The 21,472-nt window shown below is 43.1% G+C and overlaps 1 protein-coding gene across 1 annotated transcript in view; it reads right to left on the reverse strand.

The window, feature by feature from the left end:
- Positions 1-21,472, reverse strand: part of LOC124284887 (probable E3 ubiquitin-protein ligase HERC4) — a 53,849-nt gene that overhangs the window by 25,582 nt on the left and 6,795 nt on the right. Inside the window, 10 exon segments of the mRNA XM_046721019.1 lie at positions 8,450-8,561; positions 9,210-9,266; positions 10,755-10,882; positions 11,254-11,485; positions 12,064-12,194; positions 12,764-12,855; positions 13,482-13,513; positions 13,945-14,134; positions 17,769-17,845; positions 20,821-20,983. Coding sequence (XP_046576975.1) covers positions 8,450-8,561; positions 9,210-9,266; positions 10,755-10,882; positions 11,254-11,485; positions 12,064-12,194; positions 12,764-12,855; positions 13,482-13,513; positions 13,945-14,134; positions 17,769-17,845; positions 20,821-20,983 — 1,214 coding nt within the window.

The following is a 21,472-nucleotide window of genomic DNA, read 5'->3' on the forward strand; positions in this document are numbered from 1 at the left end:
CACATCCAATGTAAAATTATGCAACTTGCTACTTTAAAGTGATGACTAATATATCATGAACATAAACTTCCCAGAGTCTTCAAGAAATATTCAGTCAAGTGTTTCAAAAACAAGCATTGTCACTAAGGTGACATAATCCCCGCCGCAAATTATCAAATCAAACTTAAAAAGTAATGAAAGTTTAAGATGAAGTTAAATGTGAACAAAAACATGTCCAGTCAGCCTCTCTTGATATCTTGCCCTTTAGTTGTTAAAACACACCAATATTTTCAAGACTGAATTGGACCTTGACATGAATGTCATAGTGTATGAAATACACTGCGCCTTCATTAGATGAAGCTTGGTGTCAAATATGAAAAAAATCCAGTGCATTGTTTTTGTGATATCTTGCGGACTATCTTAACATGCAATTTAACATGCTGAAATCTTCAAAGTGTCTTTGTGACCTTGGAAATTAGGTGAAGGTCATCAAAATCAACTGGGCCCTGCGCCTTCCCTGGATGAAGCTTGGCATCAAATATGAACAAAATCCAGTGAATGGTTCTTGAGTAGTGTTCCCCCTAGGATTTAGAAAGGGCAGGGTAACTTCAAAGAAAAGGGCACTTCATAATCTAAAAGGGCATTTTGGTGAGGATTATTGAAAAAATAACAGGAACAAAATGTATATGAAGTCAAATGCTCTTATAATTTTATTTCTAAAGTTCATTTATTACTCTTCTCATTTTGTATTTTAAGATCAAAATTTGTTTACAATTTCACAAAACACGCAAACAACAATTTACAGTCTTCTCTTGCCAAGTACTAGTATCTGTTCACAACTTTCTTCAAGTCAAAGTTCATTTATCATAGTCTGTTGCAATTTCTGAACACTGATGATCTGTCACAGTCAGTTTCACTTTTGAGAACACTCACTCAACTTCAGAAGTGGACAATCACAGTTGCATGAATGGACAGTAATTAAACAATATTTGGATTCAAGTTTCCAAGTTGAGGCTTGAGGCTGGTGAGGGTCTTCAAAATGGTGGAGGGTGACTTGGTGAAGCTCCCCTAAAAACAGCTCCTTTACTTGACTCCACTCAATCTGTGTTTGGTCGACATAAGTCCATTTCTGCCCTCGGTGTTCCACTTAGAACATAATGAACAAAACATAATTCCCTTCTTTTTGTCATCTTCTGAGTACCTCGACCAGGGACGGTTTTGTTGCCACTTTGTGTCAAATGCAGTCTTGTGACCACCATCTTTCTTCTTTGTTGGATTAACTGACTCTGTCTCGTGTGCCCTTGACTCGCGGCCTGAGTTTTCATAGGAACTACCATTGACTCGTCTAAGTCCGGTCTGAAATAAAATATATACAAAGTTAATATACCATATTCAAAATATTCGAACTAACCTGTAGAGGTTTAAGATTCTTTGAATATATTCCTCCTTGGGGTACTTATAAGCATTTAAATGTCCATTTAAATTCCCTACGACAGTTGTAACAATATTTGAATAAAATATTTACAAAACAAAAACTACGTTTTGTCTTGTGAGACCACCCTTACAGGGCCTTCCGGCCCCCTACAGCCAAGAGCAGGTAACTCTAGACCGTAACCTCGTACCTCACTTTCCATGCTGTCGTTGTACCGACAAGACGTGGGTCCATACCAGAAGGTTTTTCCTTGCGACTAAGAGAGTTATGAGAGTCACTTTCCATGCTGAAGCTAAGAGTCAGACAGAATCGGGAGGAGGTGGTACTTCAAGGAGGAATATATTCAAAGAATCTTAAACCTCTACAGGTTAGTTCGATTCTTTTTTATATATTCCTCCTTGGGGTACTTATAAGCATAAGACAGACTCCTAAAGACGGATCTCAGGAGCGGCATTCTGTCTGCTTAAACACCCCCGACAAGAAGTGGAATTTCCCAAGCTAATTATAGCAGAAAAGGCACACTTACCCGGTCACGTGTCCACCAAAGCCAATCAGGCGGGGCATGAGCCAGGGTCAGGGAGTGCATGATGCAAATTTGTCCAGCCGAAACCTCAAGCTAATGCAACGAACGAGACACACCCTCCCTCCTTCCCGTAATCTACTCGGAAGTGAAGATAAGGGTCCCGCAATAAACCCAGAAACGAAATGCCGGAATATGAACAGCAAAGTTTCCAAGGGCAGTTTAGTCTAGAGCTTCTCGGTTAGAAAGCAAGAGACATGGGAATAAAAAACCAGCACCACATAAAACCCATCACCAAGGGAAAAATGTAACAAGATTTGTAAAACCCAACACCAGTGTTAAAAATTGGCAGATAATGGTTCACACAATAATGTTTTTAAAAACCTCGAAAGCTCAATCGGCTAGAGAGGTGGAACCATGCCCACTGGAGAGAACTGACTGACCGAACCGAGCACGCTCACTGGAGAGTCTGTCAAGTTGGTAATGACGGATGAACGTACTCGGACGGCTCCAAATAGCCGCGGAGCAGATCTCCTCAATGGGCAGGGCTGCAGCGTAAGCTGTCGATGTAGCCACTGCCCTAACCGAATGAGCTTTCAACCCAACAGGCGGGATACGCCCTGTTTGAGTATAACTCATATGTATGGCAGAGACAAGCCACCGAGAAATGGTCTGCTTGGTCGCCGGAAGACCAGCCTGAACCCCGCCATAACAACAAAACAATTGGTTACCCTTACGGGTACCCCTTGTTCGCTTTGATATAAGCCTGAAGTGTCTTACGGACATCTAAGGCGGAGCACGCCGTAGAGAGGTACCGGACAGGGAAGGCTGAGTGAAAGCTGGGAGCTCAATAGGCGCCGTCACATGGAAGGGACTATCCTTCTTAGGACGGTAAGTCTCAGGCAGCCGAATGCTAACTCTGTCTTTGTGAAAAACAGTAAGCTGGATCGGCCGACATTGCATGAATATCGCCAACCCGCCTGCCAGAAGTCACCGCCACAAGAAACGCCGTCTTCCACGTCAACAGCTGGAGGGAAAGAGCCGACAGATTGTGAAACAGTGGACCGGACAGCCAATCAAGAACGATTGACAAGTCCCACGGGGGACTAATCCGTCGGACAACCGGACGGATTCTGTCCACGCCTGCTAAAAAGCGCTGTACAAGAGGGTGCTGCCCCAAGAGAGCACCGTCAACAGGAATATGAAACGCAGAAATAGCCGTAGAATATCCCCGAACAGTGGAAGCCGCTAGACCGGCCTCCAACCGAGACTGGAGGAATTCCAACACACAGACTAAATCTGTAGAAAAGGGATCAAGAATCCCCCTGTTGACACACCAGCGCGAATAACAGGCCCATCTATCCTCATATTGAACGTTTGTCGAATCCCTCCGCGAAGCCAGAATTGTGTCTGCAACTGGTGCAGGAATTCGCTTCGCATGGAAGGCGATCCCGATAGCGGCCAAGCCACCCACTGAATCCTGGGATTGGTGGGGCGCTCGTTCTGGGATAGGAGGTCCGGGTCGAAAAGGTAATAGAACAGGAGGCTGAGCCAGAAACCTGAGAATTACCGGAAACCAGCTTTGTGCCGACCAAAGGGGTGCCAGAAGCACAAGTAGCGAGCTGGTTGTGCGGTCAGCGCGACAGGACCCTGGAAATCAGTGGTATCGGGGAACGCCCACAGTACCCTGTCCGTCCAATCTAGCTGAAAGGTCGTTTAACGCGCACCGGATCCGAATCCGGGAGCAAAACACAGGAATCTGGTTCGTCACCCCAGGCGCAAAACAGATCCACCTGGAAACGATCCGAACAACTGGGAGATAATCCCGAATATCTCCCGGTCGAGCATCCACTCGTGTGGGGCTAGTATACGCCGTGAGAGAGCATCTGCACGGACGTTGTCTACCCCCGGGAGATAAACAGGCAAAACCCGAATGTTGAACTGATCGCACCACAGTAGAAACTGCCACGCCTCCTGAAGGAGCGACGGAGACACTGTGCCGCCTTGCTTGAGAATGTAAGACATGGCCGTTTGATTGTCCATTTCTAGACGAACCACACGGCCCTGCACCAACACCCTGAAGCACTCGAACACCCTGCGGACTGCTCTCAGTTCTAACACATTGATGTGTAGGCTGACCTCCCGCTCCGACCAGAGGCCGGAGGCTGAGTGCTCGCCCAGGACCCCCCCCCAACCTGTGAGGGAGGCGTCCGTCTGAACTGAGAGGGAAGGTGTCGGGGTGTCGAGGGGGATCCCCCTGGACAAATTCCCGACGTCCGTCCACCATCGCAAGTGAGGGATTAACCACTCTGGCGTTATGAGCATAATCTCGTAGCCCTGCGAGTGGGACCACAGCTGAGCTAATGCTTGCTGAATTGGTCGCGATCCTCAACGCCGCGACGCCAAACAACGTCCACTGTCGCCGCCATGTTGCCGAAAGCAGCGAAGCCATGTTCGGGCCGGCCTTAACGGGGTACTGGAGGAACTGTAACACAGTCCCCGGACTTTGGACGATGCGTCCGGAGCAAGGGAAACAATCCCTAGCGCCGTGTTGAATCTGGCTCCCAAGAATATCAGATCCTGCGGCCGGACGCAGGTCTGATTTCTTGAGATTGATAATCCAGCCCAGTGACACCAGAGTATCCAGCACGCACAGTGTGGAGGCTCTGCTTAACTGAGGCCCTAAGGCCCGTAGAAGCCAATCGTCCAGGTACGGGTGACAACACCTGCCCCGAGACCTGGCTAACTGAGCTGGGATTAGCATAAGTTTGGTGAACACCCTTGGCGCCGTGGAGATGCCGAAGGGGAGCACGCGAAACTGGTAGCACGTCCCGTCGAAGGAGAACCGGAGGTACTTCTTGAATTCGGGGTGCATTGGAACATGGAGGTATGCGTCTTTGAGATTGGGTATCCCGTACGGGAATTGCAGCAAGGCACGAAGTACAGGGTTTAAACTGCAACAAGTAAAAAACCTGTGCAGCAATCCTATACCCACATACAAATACATGTAAAAAGAAGCATGGGCGACACAACTAATGCGACAACGTAGCATGCAGTTGACAACCTAGTACATACTGCAGCATAACTAACAATTACGGTTTTTTTAGCGTAATATAGAAAATGCGAGCAGTAGACATACGCCCTACACGTACAAAGATACAAATAAAAAATCACTAAAACCACCTGTAACATTGAAAAACCACAGGGGAAACCAATGAACAGGAAGGCTAGCGAAGGCACCTGTCCGCCATCTTGCCACGCACTAGCGAGCCGACCGCGACAGGTACCAAGTTACAACGAGAAATTATGAATGAAAAAATTCAGAAAACACCTCCAATTCGCCCATGCCGGGAAAAAAGAGAACCATACATACAGTTGCCGTTTCTGAAACACTCATAACTCTCTTAGTCGCAAGGAAAAACCTTCTGGTATGGACCCACGTCTTGTCGGTACAACGACAGCATGGAAAGTGAGGTACGAGGTTACGGTCTAGAGTTACCTGCTCTTGGCTGTAGGGGGCCGGAAGGCCCTGTAAGGGTGGTCTCACAAGACAAAACGTAGTTTTTGTTTTGTAAATATTTTATTCAAATATTGTTACAACTGTCGTAGGGAATTTAAATGGACATTTAAATGCTTATAAGTACCCCAAGGAGGAATATATAAAAAAGAATCTTAGATATTAAATTTGCAATCATAATTATTAAAACAAAAATATCACACAACAATACACCTGAATGTAAGTATCTACTGTGGAGAGCTTCGACAAGGGTGTGGCTTCCCATTGTTTGAAATCGTAAAATAGTTTTACTCCTTCAAGACTTACTTTCTTATGAAATCGACACTAAACACTAAAAACAAGGATACCATGTTAAGCTGTTATCCAAGCTGTTTTAACTATTTCATTTCCCAGGACAAACAACAAAATAATTCAAGATCAATTTCAAATTGCCGATGGATTCAAAATGGCGGACATTTTCGAGTTTCAGATTTTCACCTAAACAGCACAGTCACATGAATAAAGGTCCCTCAAACGTACCAAAATACATCCCATGTAGTTCACACATCGTTGTCTTTAATAAATGAAAGTTTTATTTGAAAGGCATGTGAAATGTAAAGGGAAATCAACGGCCTAAAAATCACAAACTTAGAGGCACATACCTGTTAGGAGCGAAGAAATCTATTAGTCGGCGACACTTCCTTGCTTCAACCTTCACCGCTTCTTCTCTTTTCCTCTTGATTCTTTCCTTGGTAGGCATTGTGATTTGTAAGGCGAATTAAACACCTTTGACTTTCCATGGTTTAAATGGCAATTTCCTAATCATTATCAAAACAATTTTGCGTCTCCCTTAGAAAGGGAGAGAACTCCGTCCTTAATAAAATCCGGAAAATACACACGGGTTGTTGTAAAATCAAGCACAGCTGAAAAAAAAACTGCGATTGAGGCGAAAAGGGCAGGGCACAAAATAAAAAGGGCAGGGCGAAACAATCAAGGGGCAGGGCGCAGCGCCCTCCTAAATGTGCCTGGGGGGAACACTATTGAGGTATCTCGCTGACAAGCATAACATGCAGGTTAACATGCTGAAATCTTCAAAGTTTCTTTGTGACCATGGAAATTAGGTGAACGTCACCGATATCGACTGGGCCTTGCACTTTCCGTAGATGAAGCTTGGTGTCAAATATGAAGAAAGTCCAGTGAATGGTTCTTGAGATAACTCGCTGACCATCTTAACATGCAGGTTAACATACTGAAATCTTCAAAGTGTCGCCATGATCTTGAAAATTACGTGAAGGTCACCAAAATCGACTGGGCCCTGTGACTTCCCTAGATAAAGCTTGGTGTTGAATATGAAGAAAATCTAGTGAACGGTTCTTGAGATATCTGGCTGACAAGAGTGTAACGTTAAAGTCCCCTTGTGACCTTGAAATGAAGGTCAAGGTCACCAAACCTGACTGGGACCTTTCTTATACCGTGATGAACCTAAGTACCAAATATGAAAAGAATCTAGTCAACGGTTCTTAAGACATTCCAATTCGTACAGACGTACGGACAGGGCCTAATACTATACCCCTTGCATCGAGCTAAACGCACAGCTGGGGATAACTAAAACAGTAGTATTCGACTATGAGAAAATGTGATCGATTGCTTGGTCATTTCGTCATTGCGACCAATCTTGTTTATTTCAATTAATCGGAACACCACCACTGACAACTACGGCAGTACTCTTACAATACTTTTAAAACAAACAAGTGTTTGCCATTGATGTGGCAATGTCCCCCGCCGCTAAAAAATGGAATATCTATATTCACTACTTTTTATTTTTGGGTCACATACAAGATGCCTGAAATGACTGGTGTCTGCATAATCACCCAATGTAGGCCGTCAACATACTTGAAAACATTGGGTGCAATGTTTTATGAGATATCGCCTTTAAAAAGCGGTCAAAGTATCGTGGTGACCTTGAAAATAAGGTCAAGGTCACCCAAATAAACTGGTGTCTGTGTAATACCCCAATGTAAACTGTCACCAAATTTGAAGACATTGGGTACAACAGTCCATGAGATATCACGTTAACAAGAGTTTGAAAAGTGGTCAAAGTGTCGTGTTGACCTTGAAAATAAGGTCAAGGTCACCCAAATAAACTGGTGTCTGCATAATCACCCAATGTAGGCTGTCACCAAATTTCAAGACATTGGGTACAACAGTTCATGAGATATCGCGTTAACAAGAGTTTGAAAAGTGGTCAAAGTGTCGTGGTGACCTTGAAAATAAGGTCAAGGTCACCTAAATAAACTGGTGTCTGCGTAATCCCCCAATGTAGGCTGTCACCAAATTTCAAGACATTAGGTACAACAGTTCATGAGATATCACGCTAACAAGAGTTTGAAAAGTGGTCAAAGTGTCGTGGTGACCTTGAAAATACGGTCAAGGTCACCCAAATCGTCTGGTGTCTTTGCAATCCCCTAATGTAGGCTGTCACCAAATTTGAAGACATTAGGTACAACAGTTCATGAGATATCACGCTAACAAGAGTTTGAAAAGTGGTCAAAGTATCGTGGTGACCTTGAAAATAAGGTCAAGGTCACCCAAATCGTCTGGTGTCTGCGTAATCACCCAATGTAGGCTGTCACCAAATTTGAAGACATTGGGTACAACAGTTCATGAGATATCGCGTTGACAAGAGTTTGAAAAGTGGTCAAAGTGTCGTGGTGACCCAAGGTCACCCAAATCGACTGGTGTCTGCGTAATCACCCAATGTAGGCTGTCACCAAATTTGAAGACATTGGGTACAACAGTTCATGAGATATTGTGTTAACAAGAATTGGGACGTATGTACGTACAGGACGCCGCTGAATACATAGTCCCCCGTTCCGTGTTGCGGTAGGGGACAAATGTACGTACGGACGCCGCTGAATACATAGTCCCTCGTTCCACGTTGCAGCGGGGGACAATTAAATAGCCCCTGCCATAACCCAGTAATAACCTGACATTGAAACTGGCTGATCCTGAAGCGACTCACCCTCTGAATGATGATAACGTTGGATGTCTGTCCAAGTTGATGGAGGTGGTGCCTGACACTCTGCATGTCCACACCAGGGTTGCGACTGCTGCTGCCATAGTGGAGGTCTTGTCTGAAACAATAATACAAACCAATACAGTAATGTACAAGACTGTTCATAGCCCAGTACCTGGATATTTGTGTCTAACAGGTTTTTGATTTAAAAAGTAGGCAATCTAGTGGGTGAGTAAATGAATGATGCTTTATTTATCAGTAAACAATAATCCAGCTGTATCGGGACAGTGAATCACCTGTCTAGATACCGTAGCATTAGTGCCTGTGGCATGAGGACTCTCCATATGGAAACCATGGCAATCTTAACTGGAGATATAATAACACTGTATAATAAAGGATGACTATTGACTGAAACCAGTGTTAAAAACCTCGTGCATCATAAGAGTTGAGGTTTCCTCCAATAGTATTTGAATATCTAGGCCTGCTGAATGAGTGGGTGAATTTTACATTGCTTTTAGCAATATTCCAGCAATATCACAGCAGGGAACACCAGAAATGGGCTTCACACATTGAACCCATGGGGAATAAAATGAGCGAACACTTTACCCATAAGGCTACCCCATCCCCCACTTGCTGAATGAATTTATGGATATTCCGCCTAACACTACATGTAGAATGAAGTATGCATGTTAGATATTATCATAATCTTTTCCAGCATGTATAATATAAATGGTCCGTAGCATGAGACTGAAAGTTCTGTACTTACTCAACTAAGAATGACCCATTTATACAAGACGCATGAGAGAAGATTTTTGTGACATCTCTGAAAAAGAAGAAAACATTTGTATCTTTTAATGACACATTTTTATGCATGGCAAAGATGAATGATGACAATTTTTATGGATATACAACTTCTTTTATTCTGTGAAGGGTGACATTTTGACATAGATTCTAATGTCGTTGTCAAGCATGTCACCCTTCAGAGAATAAAAGAAGTTTATTATCCATAAAAATTGTCATCATTCTTCATCAACTCAACTTCTAAAATGCCCATCAAAGAAGACATGGCAAAGAAGTATATATTCTCCACCTTAATCATTTAATAATGATAATATATATGATACCAAGGGAATGATTATTAGACATTATATGGGCAAATATTATTACAAGCACTAGGGCTGTTATGATTAACTCGAGTATTTGGTGAGTTGAACCTTATCCCTTCATCAACTTAATTTGTTATTCAAGATCACTAGAATTGATATTCATTTTTTGAAAAGGCGGGTTTTAACTTGAATTTGGGTGTTATCAAAGCAAGATTGGCAAAATGAAATATATATATAAGCCATGCATGATAATAGTCAACACCCTTGTATATTCAATTTAACACTAATGTGGTCACAAGATAACAGAATAATACATCGATTACTGACTTGTTATTGTATTTATTACCCATTATAGCTAAAATACATGGAATTATCATGAAACGGTACTCCTATTATCAGAAATGTGCGGGCCGCTGCAAATGATATTGGACCGCTCAACCTTAAAGACAGGCCACTATCAGTTACGTTGTCAAGTGACGTCATACTGGGTGCGTTGGCTTACGGTTCAATCGACATTGGCTTTGGACTGGCAGATATTCTGGGGCAAACAAGTCAAAGCAACCCGAATTCCCGCTTTAGTGGTAATATTGGCTTTCTTTCTGGTGCTAACCTTAACAATTGCACTATTAACGTTGTTGTTGGACCAAAACCGAACACTGAAAACTGACGTTGTGTCTGACATAGTTTGACATGTTGCAGGCCATGGTCTTAACAAAAGCCAAGGACAAATATCGTCACGTTCTGTTGTGACGTCACTTGAATTGTTCGATGATGTAATTGCATTCGGTCAGTCAACCCCGTCAGAAGTTGGTTTTGAGTAAACTTACAGTCAAATTCCTTCATTGTTTCCTTTTTCTTTTCAACACAAATTCCATGTATTTTAGCAATAATAACGGTAATGCTATTTTTGAGGGCATTATCATTTGCAGAAGCCCTCAGTCTTTTTCAACTGCCCTCCTTCATTGGGCAGTTAATGGAAGACCTAGGGCTTCTGCAAATGATAATGCCCTCAAATTGGGCAGTTAATGGAAGACCTAGGGCTTCTGCAAATGATAATGCCCTCAAAAATAGCATTACCCTTATATTATTTGTGATGCATATCATATTAACTTAGACAGTGAATTTGTTGCAGCCCCACTAAGCACTATGACAATTGCTGTATTTAATGTAAAACAAAAATTAGCTTGTAATAGTGTGTGACATACTCAGACAAGTCTATGGATGGCATTTCGTCTGATTTGAGTTGAGCAATTTCTTGAGTTCTCTGTGGACTGAGGGTGAGGATCTGTGTGTCTGGGTCTATGTCCCTGTAGTCCGCTGGACGACATCCATCCTGTTGTACGACATGGTTCAGTAGGGGATACCATTCAAAAGTTCATTGTCTACACTTAATGACACAGTGCACATGACAACAATGTATTTAAAATCTCAACTTACCACGAAAAATTAATTTTGAAAATTAAAACTATAAATTGGGTATTCATAATACTTATACTATCTCATGTAGAGAACTTTCTCTCTTTTGACCATGAAGACTTAGTTGAAACGGCGGTATATCACTAACTGACGCAGGGGTATGTTTGGGCATGCTGTTAAGAGAGGCTGAAAACTTTGTTGTTTCCACTACACAGTCAAAAGAACACAAGAAAGTGCTCTTTGTTAGGCAGGAAAAATTAAGAAATTGAAGAAATAGATTTCCCTTACCTCTGTAGTTACTATCACAAAACAATGATCACTCCCAGAAAAAGTCCTCAGTACATGTATTATCACAGATGCTTGATTATTTTGCACAGAATCACTAGGTGACTTTAAAGGACCTGTCACTACACATGGGCTAGTTCTGTTATCATGGCTTCCAAGTCCAAGCTGGCCATTGCCACCAAGTCCAAAACTATACAGTCTGCCTGATAACACTGCTAATGCTAAGGTATGCCTCCTGAAATAGAAAAGTGGACATTAAAATAACCAGATGGCAAAGTCATAAATATCCAAATGTCTTTTAAATTTATTACAGTATATGTGACATTTCGGTGAAGATGCACACAGTGTTATCAAGCTGTGATACCTACTTGTTAATGGCGTTAGCATCTACACCGAATGTCCAATACATTGTAATAAAGTGAGTCAGTGAGTTTAGTTTTACGCCACACTCAGCAATATTCCAGCTATATGGCATCAGTCTGTAAATAATTGAGTCTGGACCAGACAATCCAGTGATCAACAGCATGAGCATCGATCTGCGCAATTGGGAACCAATTACATTTGTCAACCAAGCCAGCGAGCCTGACCACTCGATCCCGTTAGTTGCCTCTAGGACAAGCATGTGTTGCTGAAGATCAATTATAACCCGGACCTTCACAGGTTGTAATAAAGAAGTATATCCATAGATCTATCTTACTTGCTCACCGTAGAAAAGGAACAACCAACACAAGGAACAGTTTTCTTTATTTACTAGACTATCAACCACTGAAAAAGCATTAAATGTTAGATTGTGGGTGATAAAGGATCTCTGACCTGCCACAGACTATCTGTGAGATCTCCGTGCCCATGAGCTCCATCACCTTCTTGGGAAGGATCTCATTGTTGGTGGACATGTGACCCAGCTGTCCGTAGCTGCCAGCACCAAATGTAAATACACCACCGTCCTGAAGAATAGAAACACAATATACATGGTCTGTTGATGATAAGTCCACGACTTTACTCACTTGTCAGTCAGTGTTCAGTGTATAATGTCCAGTGCAGGGCACAGGAGTTGCAGTTGCCAGTGAACTTAAGCAAAGGCAATACTGTCCCCATCCAGTTAATTTTCCCCCTAACAGACAGGTAATTTTCCCTGTAACAAACAGGTAAATTTGAAAAATTCCCCCCTAACATCCAGGTAATTTTTCCACTAACAATCAGGTAATTTTCCCCCTAACAACCTGTTTCATCAAGGAGTTTGATAAGGATCACCAGAAAAATGTCAAAACACACAGATTTAAATATAACCAACGAACACCTTTATCACCTTTGGATAACTACTAGGCTGTTAGTTCTATTAGAACTTTGGCTAAATCCACCTTACGACCTGTAATACATGTGCGCAGATTAAAACATTATTGTGACAAATAATGAATTTTGACATCATAAACAATGCTGTTCTCGCCAGTATAATCTGAATCTACTGCAGTGAAACATCAACCGACTGTACTGTGACCTCCTTGTTCCCCAGTACCTGAGTGAGTGCAGCTGTGTGGTCCTCCCCACAAGATACATATTTGATTTTCTGATATCGGAGTGATTTGCACAAAGTTGGGAATGGTCGATCTGAAAAAACAACAACCCATAAAATAGTCAGTCTTTCTTTAAAGACACTCATCAAATTGCAAAGGACTGACATAACTCTGAACCACAACTTGAGTCAGTAGCAAAAGGAGGAATTGACAGAGAGGGCTGTGCAGTGGTTATTTTAGTAGAGATGTGATGCGTTTTCAGCTCTGTGTGTAGGATTCAGAATGTAGGGAATTGCATGTTGATAATAATAATACTCCACAGAATGCATATTTAATAATTAAGAACAAAATACTAGCCAACAATGTGACATCAATAAAATCAATCAAGGAGAAAAAAAGTCCCACTCTCTGATATCAACCAATCAATAAACAGTGGTCTGGTGGAGGGTTGGGCTTATGTTTTAGGTTTGGAGATAAATAAGAACGAAACAATCAACTTAGTTAGCAAAAATATGTCATCAAATCACATTATTCATTTGAAAGTGAACAGGATCATTTCTTTTAGTTTGAGTAAATTAACATTTCACAACTTAAGTGTACATATACATGCTCATGGACGTCAATTTCAGAATCATGTTCTCTTGGCCACTATGCGTAAACAGGTGTGCAAGATTCACTTACGAATTACTATTTCTTGAAAATATATAACTATTTTCTTACCTCTTTCATCATTCAACCCAAGCTGCCCAAAGCTGCAACAAATAATAATTTTAATATGTCATACATAACACACAAAAAACCCAAATCTGGTGATAATGGTGAGATTTGTTGATAAATGCAAAAAATATACAGATCTCTTTCCAATAAAAGCTGATTATTTATCAAGTACCACAAATACCACAATCAACCTTTCCACCACTTGAAGAACATTGCATATTTTGTACAAACTTGTAAAAGTGTTCCTTGAGTGTACAGATGTCTAAGCATATTAAATGTCAGAGTAACTGAAAACTACAACAATATTTCTCAAGTTTTATTAATTTCTGATACCACAAAATATGTGACAGCTCCAGATTATCAGATAAATGATTAAATCATTAACCTATTTTAAGCAATGATGGATTGGGACACAACAGACAGCTTGAGATGTCTCTTACTTTAGTGAGAGATAGGTTGACTTTACCTGTTTCTTCCCCAGCCAAACATAGTGCCAGACTTAGAGAGGACAAAACTGTGGTTTCCGACTGCAACTACCTGAGCGATAGGGATACCCTTAAGACAGGTTAGAAATTCTGGTGTGTCTCGATGGACAGTGTTGTTACCAAGACCTAACTGGCCGTAGTTGTTGGCACCCCATGCTCCCACAAGACCCTCTGTGAAAGATGAAACAGTAACATATTTCAGTTGATATTCATAAGAGGTTTTAGGATTGGAAGCATTAAATGACTGAAAGTGCAAAACATGTATTTAAAAGACAAGAATTATCATGGGTGAGTTTAGTTTTACGCTGCTTTCAGCAATATTCCAGCAATATCAATGCCGGCAATTGGTTTCACACATTATACCCATGTGGGGAATCAAACCCAGGTCTTTAGCATAACAAGCTTAACGAGTTAACCACTTGGCTACTCCAATCACCGTAATTATTATGGTTATGGACAAAACTCGACAAACGTGGGTCAATTACACTTGAACTATGTTTGACACAAGGCAGGTGATGATTTCACTTGGGGCATTTATAAGACCATATGAACAACAGAAAACTTTACAATCTCAGCCTGTTGACATTATCTCTGTCGTAAAAACATAAAAAAAAACCTGCATAGGTTACTGATCCTTTCAAGAGAGTCCTCCTTGGGGTATTTATAAGTATTATAATGTTCATTTTATAATCCTACGACAGTTGTAACTATATTTCATAATGAAATATTTACAAAACAAAACACTCATTTTTGTCTTGTTTGGCCACCCCTACAGGGCCCCTCGGGGCCTAACAGCCCAGAGTAGGTAACTCAAACCATCAACCACGTAACTCACTCTTCATGCTGAAATTAATCAGACAGAATGTTGGGAGGTGGGTGGCAGCATTCAAGGAGGACTCTCTTCATAGAATCAGTAACCTTTGCAGGTTTGTTCGATTCTTTTCAGAAGAGATCCTACTTGGGGTACTTATAACAATATAAGCGTAAGACAGACTCCCAAAGATAGAGAGTCGAGCGCATTCTGTCTGGCAAACCAACCCAACTACAAGTGGAATTCTTCAATCTAACAGAGATAGAAAAAACACACATACCCTGTCACCTGACCGCTGATGTCAATCAGGCAGGGGCATGGCTTAAGGTAGGGATGAACAAATGCCAAGCTTATAAGCTGATATGCTAATATGCGACTCAAAAACCCTGCCTCCCATTCATTGTTTCAGAAGAGTACAGTATTGGGGACTCAATCAAAATTTCCCACTAGACTATTGGCCCAGCCAGCAAAGTGTACTGAGATAATTTCAATGAGTGACAAACGAGCAATCGCTGAAAGCCATTGAAGTGCAGGATAAAAGGCACCACCATACCTTTACCAACAAGGGAAGTGAGATAACCTGTCACCCAATAGTGTAAAAAGACTGTAATCTCAATCGGCTATAGAGTTACGACTCTGTCCAGTGCTAAGATCTGTGCTGAGAACGGAGCACTCTCGTGCGAGTATCTGTCAAGTTGGTAATGATGAATGAACGTGCTCGGTCAGCTCCAAATAAGCCTTGATATAAGCCTTGAGAGTCACGGACATCTAAGACGTGAGCACATCGAAGAGAGGTACCGGACGATAGAGGCTGAGATAGAGAAGGAAGTTCAATAGTTCAAAGTTACTTGGAAGGCGCAGTCAATCTCAGGATGGTACGAATCTGGTAAGCCAATGCTGACCCTGTCCTTGTAAGAGACAGTCAGCTCAGGATCCGCTGACATTGCATGAATGTTGCCGACCTGTGTACCAGACGTTACTGCCACAAGACAAGTTGCCTTCCAACTCAACAGCTGGAGGGAAAGAGCCAACAGTTGTGAGACATAGGACTGAACAACCAAATTGACAAGTCCCACGGGGGGCTAATCAGCCGGACAGCCAGACGGATTCTGTTCACATCGGCTAGAAAATGATGCATAAGCTGTGCCAAGAAAGCCCCATCGACAGGTATATGAAATGCTGAAATAGCCGTGGTGTAACCCCTAATAGTTGAAGCGCAAAACAGGCTTTTAACTGAGACTGTAAGAACTCCAATACAGAGAAAGGGATCAAGAATCCCCTGCCAACACACCAGTGCGCGATAGCAGGTCCATCTATCCTCATAATGAGCGTGAATCCTTCCGCGGAAGCCAGAATTGTGTCTGCAATTGGTGCAGGACTTCCGCCGCGTTTGGAGGCTTATTATGGACAGTGGCCAGGCCACCCACTGAATGCTGGGATTGAGTGGGGCTCTGTTCTGAGATAGAAGGTCTGGTCGAAAGGGGGTAATAGTACAGGAAGCTGAGCCAAAACCTGAAAATTAATTCAGCCAACCAAAAGGTGCAAGTAGCACAAGCAGTCGCAGTGGCTGGGTGGCAAGCTGCGATACACCTTGGAATCAGCGGTATCGGCAGGAAGGCCCACAGTACCCTGTAAGTCCATTCGAAGTTGGAAGGCCGGAGGCAATCGCCTTTGGATCCAGAATCCAGGAGCAAAACACTGGTATCTGGTTCGGTCACTCCAGAAGCAAACACATCCACCTGGAGCGACCATCCGCACAACCGGGAGACAATCCCCAATATCCCCCGATCAAGCAAACACGAGGGGCTAGTATACGTCATGAAACAGTATCTGCATCTAACCCTGAGACATAAACAGGCATCACTCCATGTCGAACTGGTCACACCAAAGCAGAAACTGCCACGCCTCCTGACGGAGAGACGGAGACACCATACCGCCTTGCTTCAGGATGTAGGTCATCGCCGTCTGGTTGTCCATCTCTAGACGCACCACGCGGATTCGAACCTGCTAAGCGTTCGAACACCAACCGGACTGCTCTCAATTCTAACACATTGATGTGCAGGCCCACCTCGTTTTCCGACCAAAGGCCCGATACTGTGAGGTTGCCCAGAACACCGAGCCAGCCTGTGAGGGATGCATCTATCTGCATTGAGAATGATGGTTTCAGGGTCTCCAGGGGGAGCCCCTCTGGATAGGATCCCGTCTGTCCACAACCGTAAGTGAGGGAGTAACCACTCTGGCCTCTCAAAAAGCCTCTCGTAGCTCTCTGACTGGGACCACAGCTGCACTAGCGCCTGCTGAATTGGTCTCATCCTAAGGCGTGCACGCCAAACCACGCCCACCGTCGCTGCCATGTTGCCAAGCTACGGAGCCATGTCATTACGGAAACAATGGGGAATCGAAGGAGGAGTTCATTGAACAAACACACACACGCATTCACTACTCAGAGAACAACAGCATGAAAAAGTAAGGTATAAGATTGATGGTTAGAGTTACCTACTCTTGGCTGGCTGTTGGGGATTTGGGAGGGGCCCTGAAGGGTGGTAGCGAACAAGACAAAACGTGTATTTTGTTTTGAAAATATTTTATTATAAAATATAGTTACAACTGTCATAGGATTTTAAAATGGACATTTTAATGCTTATAAGTACCCCAAGGAGGATCTCTTCTGAGAAAGAATGACAAATTTGAAACTTCCATGCAAAAAAGTTGAACAAAATGGGGGTAATCAGTCTGCAATCACTCTAGTTCCATGCTCTGTCAGAATAGTGAAGTGAGTTTGGTTTTGGTCAATATCACAGTAGGGAAAGACATCAGAAATGGGGCCCACAGGGTTGACACGACCCTTGGTCATCAGCATGACAAGCAAATACTTTAGCCTCTCAGTAACCACACTGATTCCACTCTGGACTGAGTGAAACTGAGAAAATGCCTCTTACAAAAATGCTCAGCCTTGAGCTGTGCTCCTACATAATTCTATAGATAGTCACTGACCTGCTGTGAGAACCAGACAGTGGTTGTTTCCACAGGAGATCTGCACCACACTGTGAATTGCCAAGGACTTGACCAGCCTGAGACAAAGAAGTGGATGAGGGGGTGAGTGGATGAGTTTGCAAATTTAGTGTGAAAGAGTGTGTGGGTGGGTCTGCGGATGAGCAGATGTGAGGGCAAGTGGATGAGAGGATTTGAGGTGAGGTGAGGTGAAATTGGGCGTTGTGCTTGGATGTGGACATATGGCAATGTGTTGTGCAAGTGGATGTGAGCTGCTTGTACTAGCCCAGAGAGTGGGCAAGAGTGGATGAGAGGCTAGCCCACTGAGGGATGATGAGAGTGGGCATGAAGTGGATAGACACATTATACTGGGCAAGAGGATGACTCAGTCCTTGTTGTACCCATTAAGCGGGCAAGTGGATAAGGCAGTGGACCAACAAGTACCATATTTTAACGCAAGTGGTATGAAAGTCGGGCAGAGTGGATACTACAGACCACTGGCAAAGGGATGAGAGGATTTGGGAGGAATGGGTGGGCATGTGGATGTGGACAAGACAATGTGTTGGCAAGTGGATAAGAGAGTGGGATTGGATGGAGAGAGTGGGCAAGTGGATAAGAGAGTGGGCAAGTGGATGAGAGTTGGCAAGTGGATGAGAGAGTAGGCAAGTGGATGAGAGAGTGGGCAAGTGGATAAGAGAGTGGGCAAGTGGATGAGAGGATTTAAGGGGGAGTGGGTGGGCATGTGGATGTGGACAAGGAATGTGTTGGCAAGTGGATAAGAGAGTGGGCAAGTGGATGAGAGAGTGGGCAAGTGGATGAGAGAGTGGGCAAGTGGATAAGAGAGGGGCAAGTGGATAAGAGAGTGGGCAAGTGGATGACAGAGTGGCCAAGTGGATAAGAGAGAGGGCAAGTGGATGGAGTGGGCAAGTGGATGTGGACAAGTGGATAAGAAGAGTGGGCAAGTGGATGGCAGAGTGGGCAAGTGGATGACAGAGTGGACAAGTGGATAAGAGAGTGGGCAAGCTTGGATGACAGAAGCGGGCAAGTGGATGACAGAGAGGGCAAGTGGATAAGAGAGTGGGCAGTGGATGACAGAGTGGACAACAGGATAAGAGAGTGGGGCAAGTGGATGAATGGGTGGACATTAGAGTTGGGAATTGGTTTGAAATCTCACAATTGATGACTGGTTCATAGCTAGCAATGAGCAATCATCGAAATAAATTAGCTAGCATCATTTTTCAGATGTTCCTATTCAGGTTATTATTGCAGATAAGTATAACAATATTCTCTGCTGGTTTTCTGGTTTACTTAGAAACTGTGCAAATTGCATTTGCAAACTTCACATCCAATGAACAATGATGCAGCTTGCTACTTTAAAGTGATGACTTATATATCATGAACATAAACTTCCTGGGTCTTAAAAAATATTCAGTCAAGAAAGTTTTCTAAGAATTAAACATATTTTCAGGCCCTGACAACTTCTAAGATATATTCCATGGTCAAGTGTTTCAAACACTAAAACAGTAGCTCCATAATCGTTTGTGTTAGATTATGAGAAAATGTGATCGATAAGCTTGGTTGTTTGGTTACTGCGACAAATCTTGATTATTTCAAATAATTGGAACACCACTAGCGGACATGTGGATGAGAGTGGGCAAGTGGGACGAGTGGGTGTGCAAGAAGAGTGGGTGGGTAAGTGAATGAGTCAATGGCAAGTGAATACGTAGGTGGCAAGAGAATGAGAAGGTGGGCATGTGGATGAGTGGGTGGGAGATTGTGTGGATGAGTGGGTGGGCATGTGGATGAATGGGTGGGAGATTGAGTAGATGAGTGGGTGGGAGTTTGAGTGCATGAGTGGGTAGGAGATTGAGTGGATGAGTGGGTGGGAGTTTGGTGCATGAGTGGGTGGGGATTGAGGAGATAGATGAGTGGGTGGGAGTTTGAGTAGATGAGTGGGTGGGAGATTAAGTGCATGAGTGGGTGGGAGATTGGAGTGCATGAGTGGGTGGGAGATTGAGTAGATGAGTGGGTGGGGAGAGTGGGTGGAGAGTGAATGAGTCAATGAGTGAATGGGTGGCAAGAGATTGAGTGGATGAGGTGGGAGACTGAGTAGATGAGTGGGTGGGAGAGTTGAGTAGGAGTTTGGAGATTAGTATGAGTGGGTGGGGGCCATGAGTGGCTTTTAGCAATATTCCAGCAACATCATGGTGGAGGGCACATGAGTGAAGAGTGGAGGTGGGAATGGGCTTCACACATTGTAGTAGTATGATGAGTAGGAGGTGGGAGTGGGTGGGAGATTGAGTAGAAGATTGGGTCTGAGTGGGTGGATGAGAGTAACGCTTTAACCATTAGTGGCTACCCCACCGCCTGAGAGGGTGAGAGATTGAGTAGATGAGTGGGTGGGAGGAGATGAGTGGGTGGGAGATTGAGTAGATGGGATTGAGTGGGTGGGAGATTGAGTGCATGAGTGGGTGGGAGTCGAGTACTATGAGTGGGAGATGAGTGAGAGTGATGAGTGGGAGTGGATGAGTGGGTGGGAGATTGAGTGATGAGTGGGTAGAGTGATGAGTGAGTGGATGCATGTGGGGGGCATGTGGATGATGGTGTGGGAGATTGAGTGGATCAGTCAGTGGTATCTTAGCTACAGTCACCACTGTCGCCAGGGATGCAAATTAACCTGAAACACTTACCACTCCAAATGGTGTCAATGTCAAAGACACCCTGAACGTATTGAAAGAATATAAAAATGTCACTCAAAGAAAATGTCCTCCTTACTAATGTCAATCACATTCCTCCAATTATTATTGTTTTTCATTATCAAAACTGAGCCTTGAATAAGGATGTCTGATCACAAACCCAAACCAAAACATGGTTTAGAGAACAAGATGGTGGTCCACACAAAACCATGTGAGTGCATGTTTTCAATCTTGAATCATTATTCACAATTCCTTTCACCAAAGAAACATTCTGAATTACTGATGTGTCACTGAATGGTGACACCTAAAGCTTAGAACATGAAATATAGTGATCAGACTTCCTAGCAACAGAAACTTACTTTGGCATACGGGCCATTTCATCTGAAATTTTCCCTCTTCCAAGCTGTCCCTGAGAGTTATCTCCCATAGTGAAAACCTCATGGGCAGATGTCAGCACCATACTGTGTGATGATCCCGCCTTCACTCTTATCACATGTTGTGACCGTAAGGTATTGATTTGCTCTGGAAGCAGATAAAAATACCTTATCAACATGTTCAATGTTATTACTACCAAATATCAGGTGTAAAAAATAGTATACAAAGGGCAACTGACACAGTGAATTTCTTTCAAAGTATAGTAATCATAATATAGACAAACTTTATGGATAACAAGTTCTTTTATTTTAAAGAGTGTGTAGAGTCTCATGCATCGTTGTCAAGAAAGAATGGGGATACGCTTTTGACAACCTTTTCATCCCCTTTAGACATAACAACTTCTTTACAGATTGTAATGATAATCTGATGAATCAAAGGGGAGACAGTGTTATCATAAAAGTCTCAACCTTTTGAATCAGTTTTGGAAGTTTGGGACACAAGGAAACCAAATGTGATGATGGCTAATGACATTTTCTGCTTTTGTGTGACAAACAACATTTAAGTCCCAACAAACTAATGGTGTTCCAATGATCGATTATAATCGATAATTGATTGGTTACCCTTTTCCGATGCGAT

This window comes from Haliotis rubra, unplaced genomic scaffold, assembly GCF_003918875.1.
Source record: "Haliotis rubra isolate DU_JTF1 unplaced genomic scaffold, ASM391887v1 Scf347, whole genome shotgun sequence".
Classification (NCBI taxonomy): Eukaryota; Metazoa; Mollusca; class Gastropoda; order Lepetellida; family Haliotidae; genus Haliotis; species Haliotis rubra.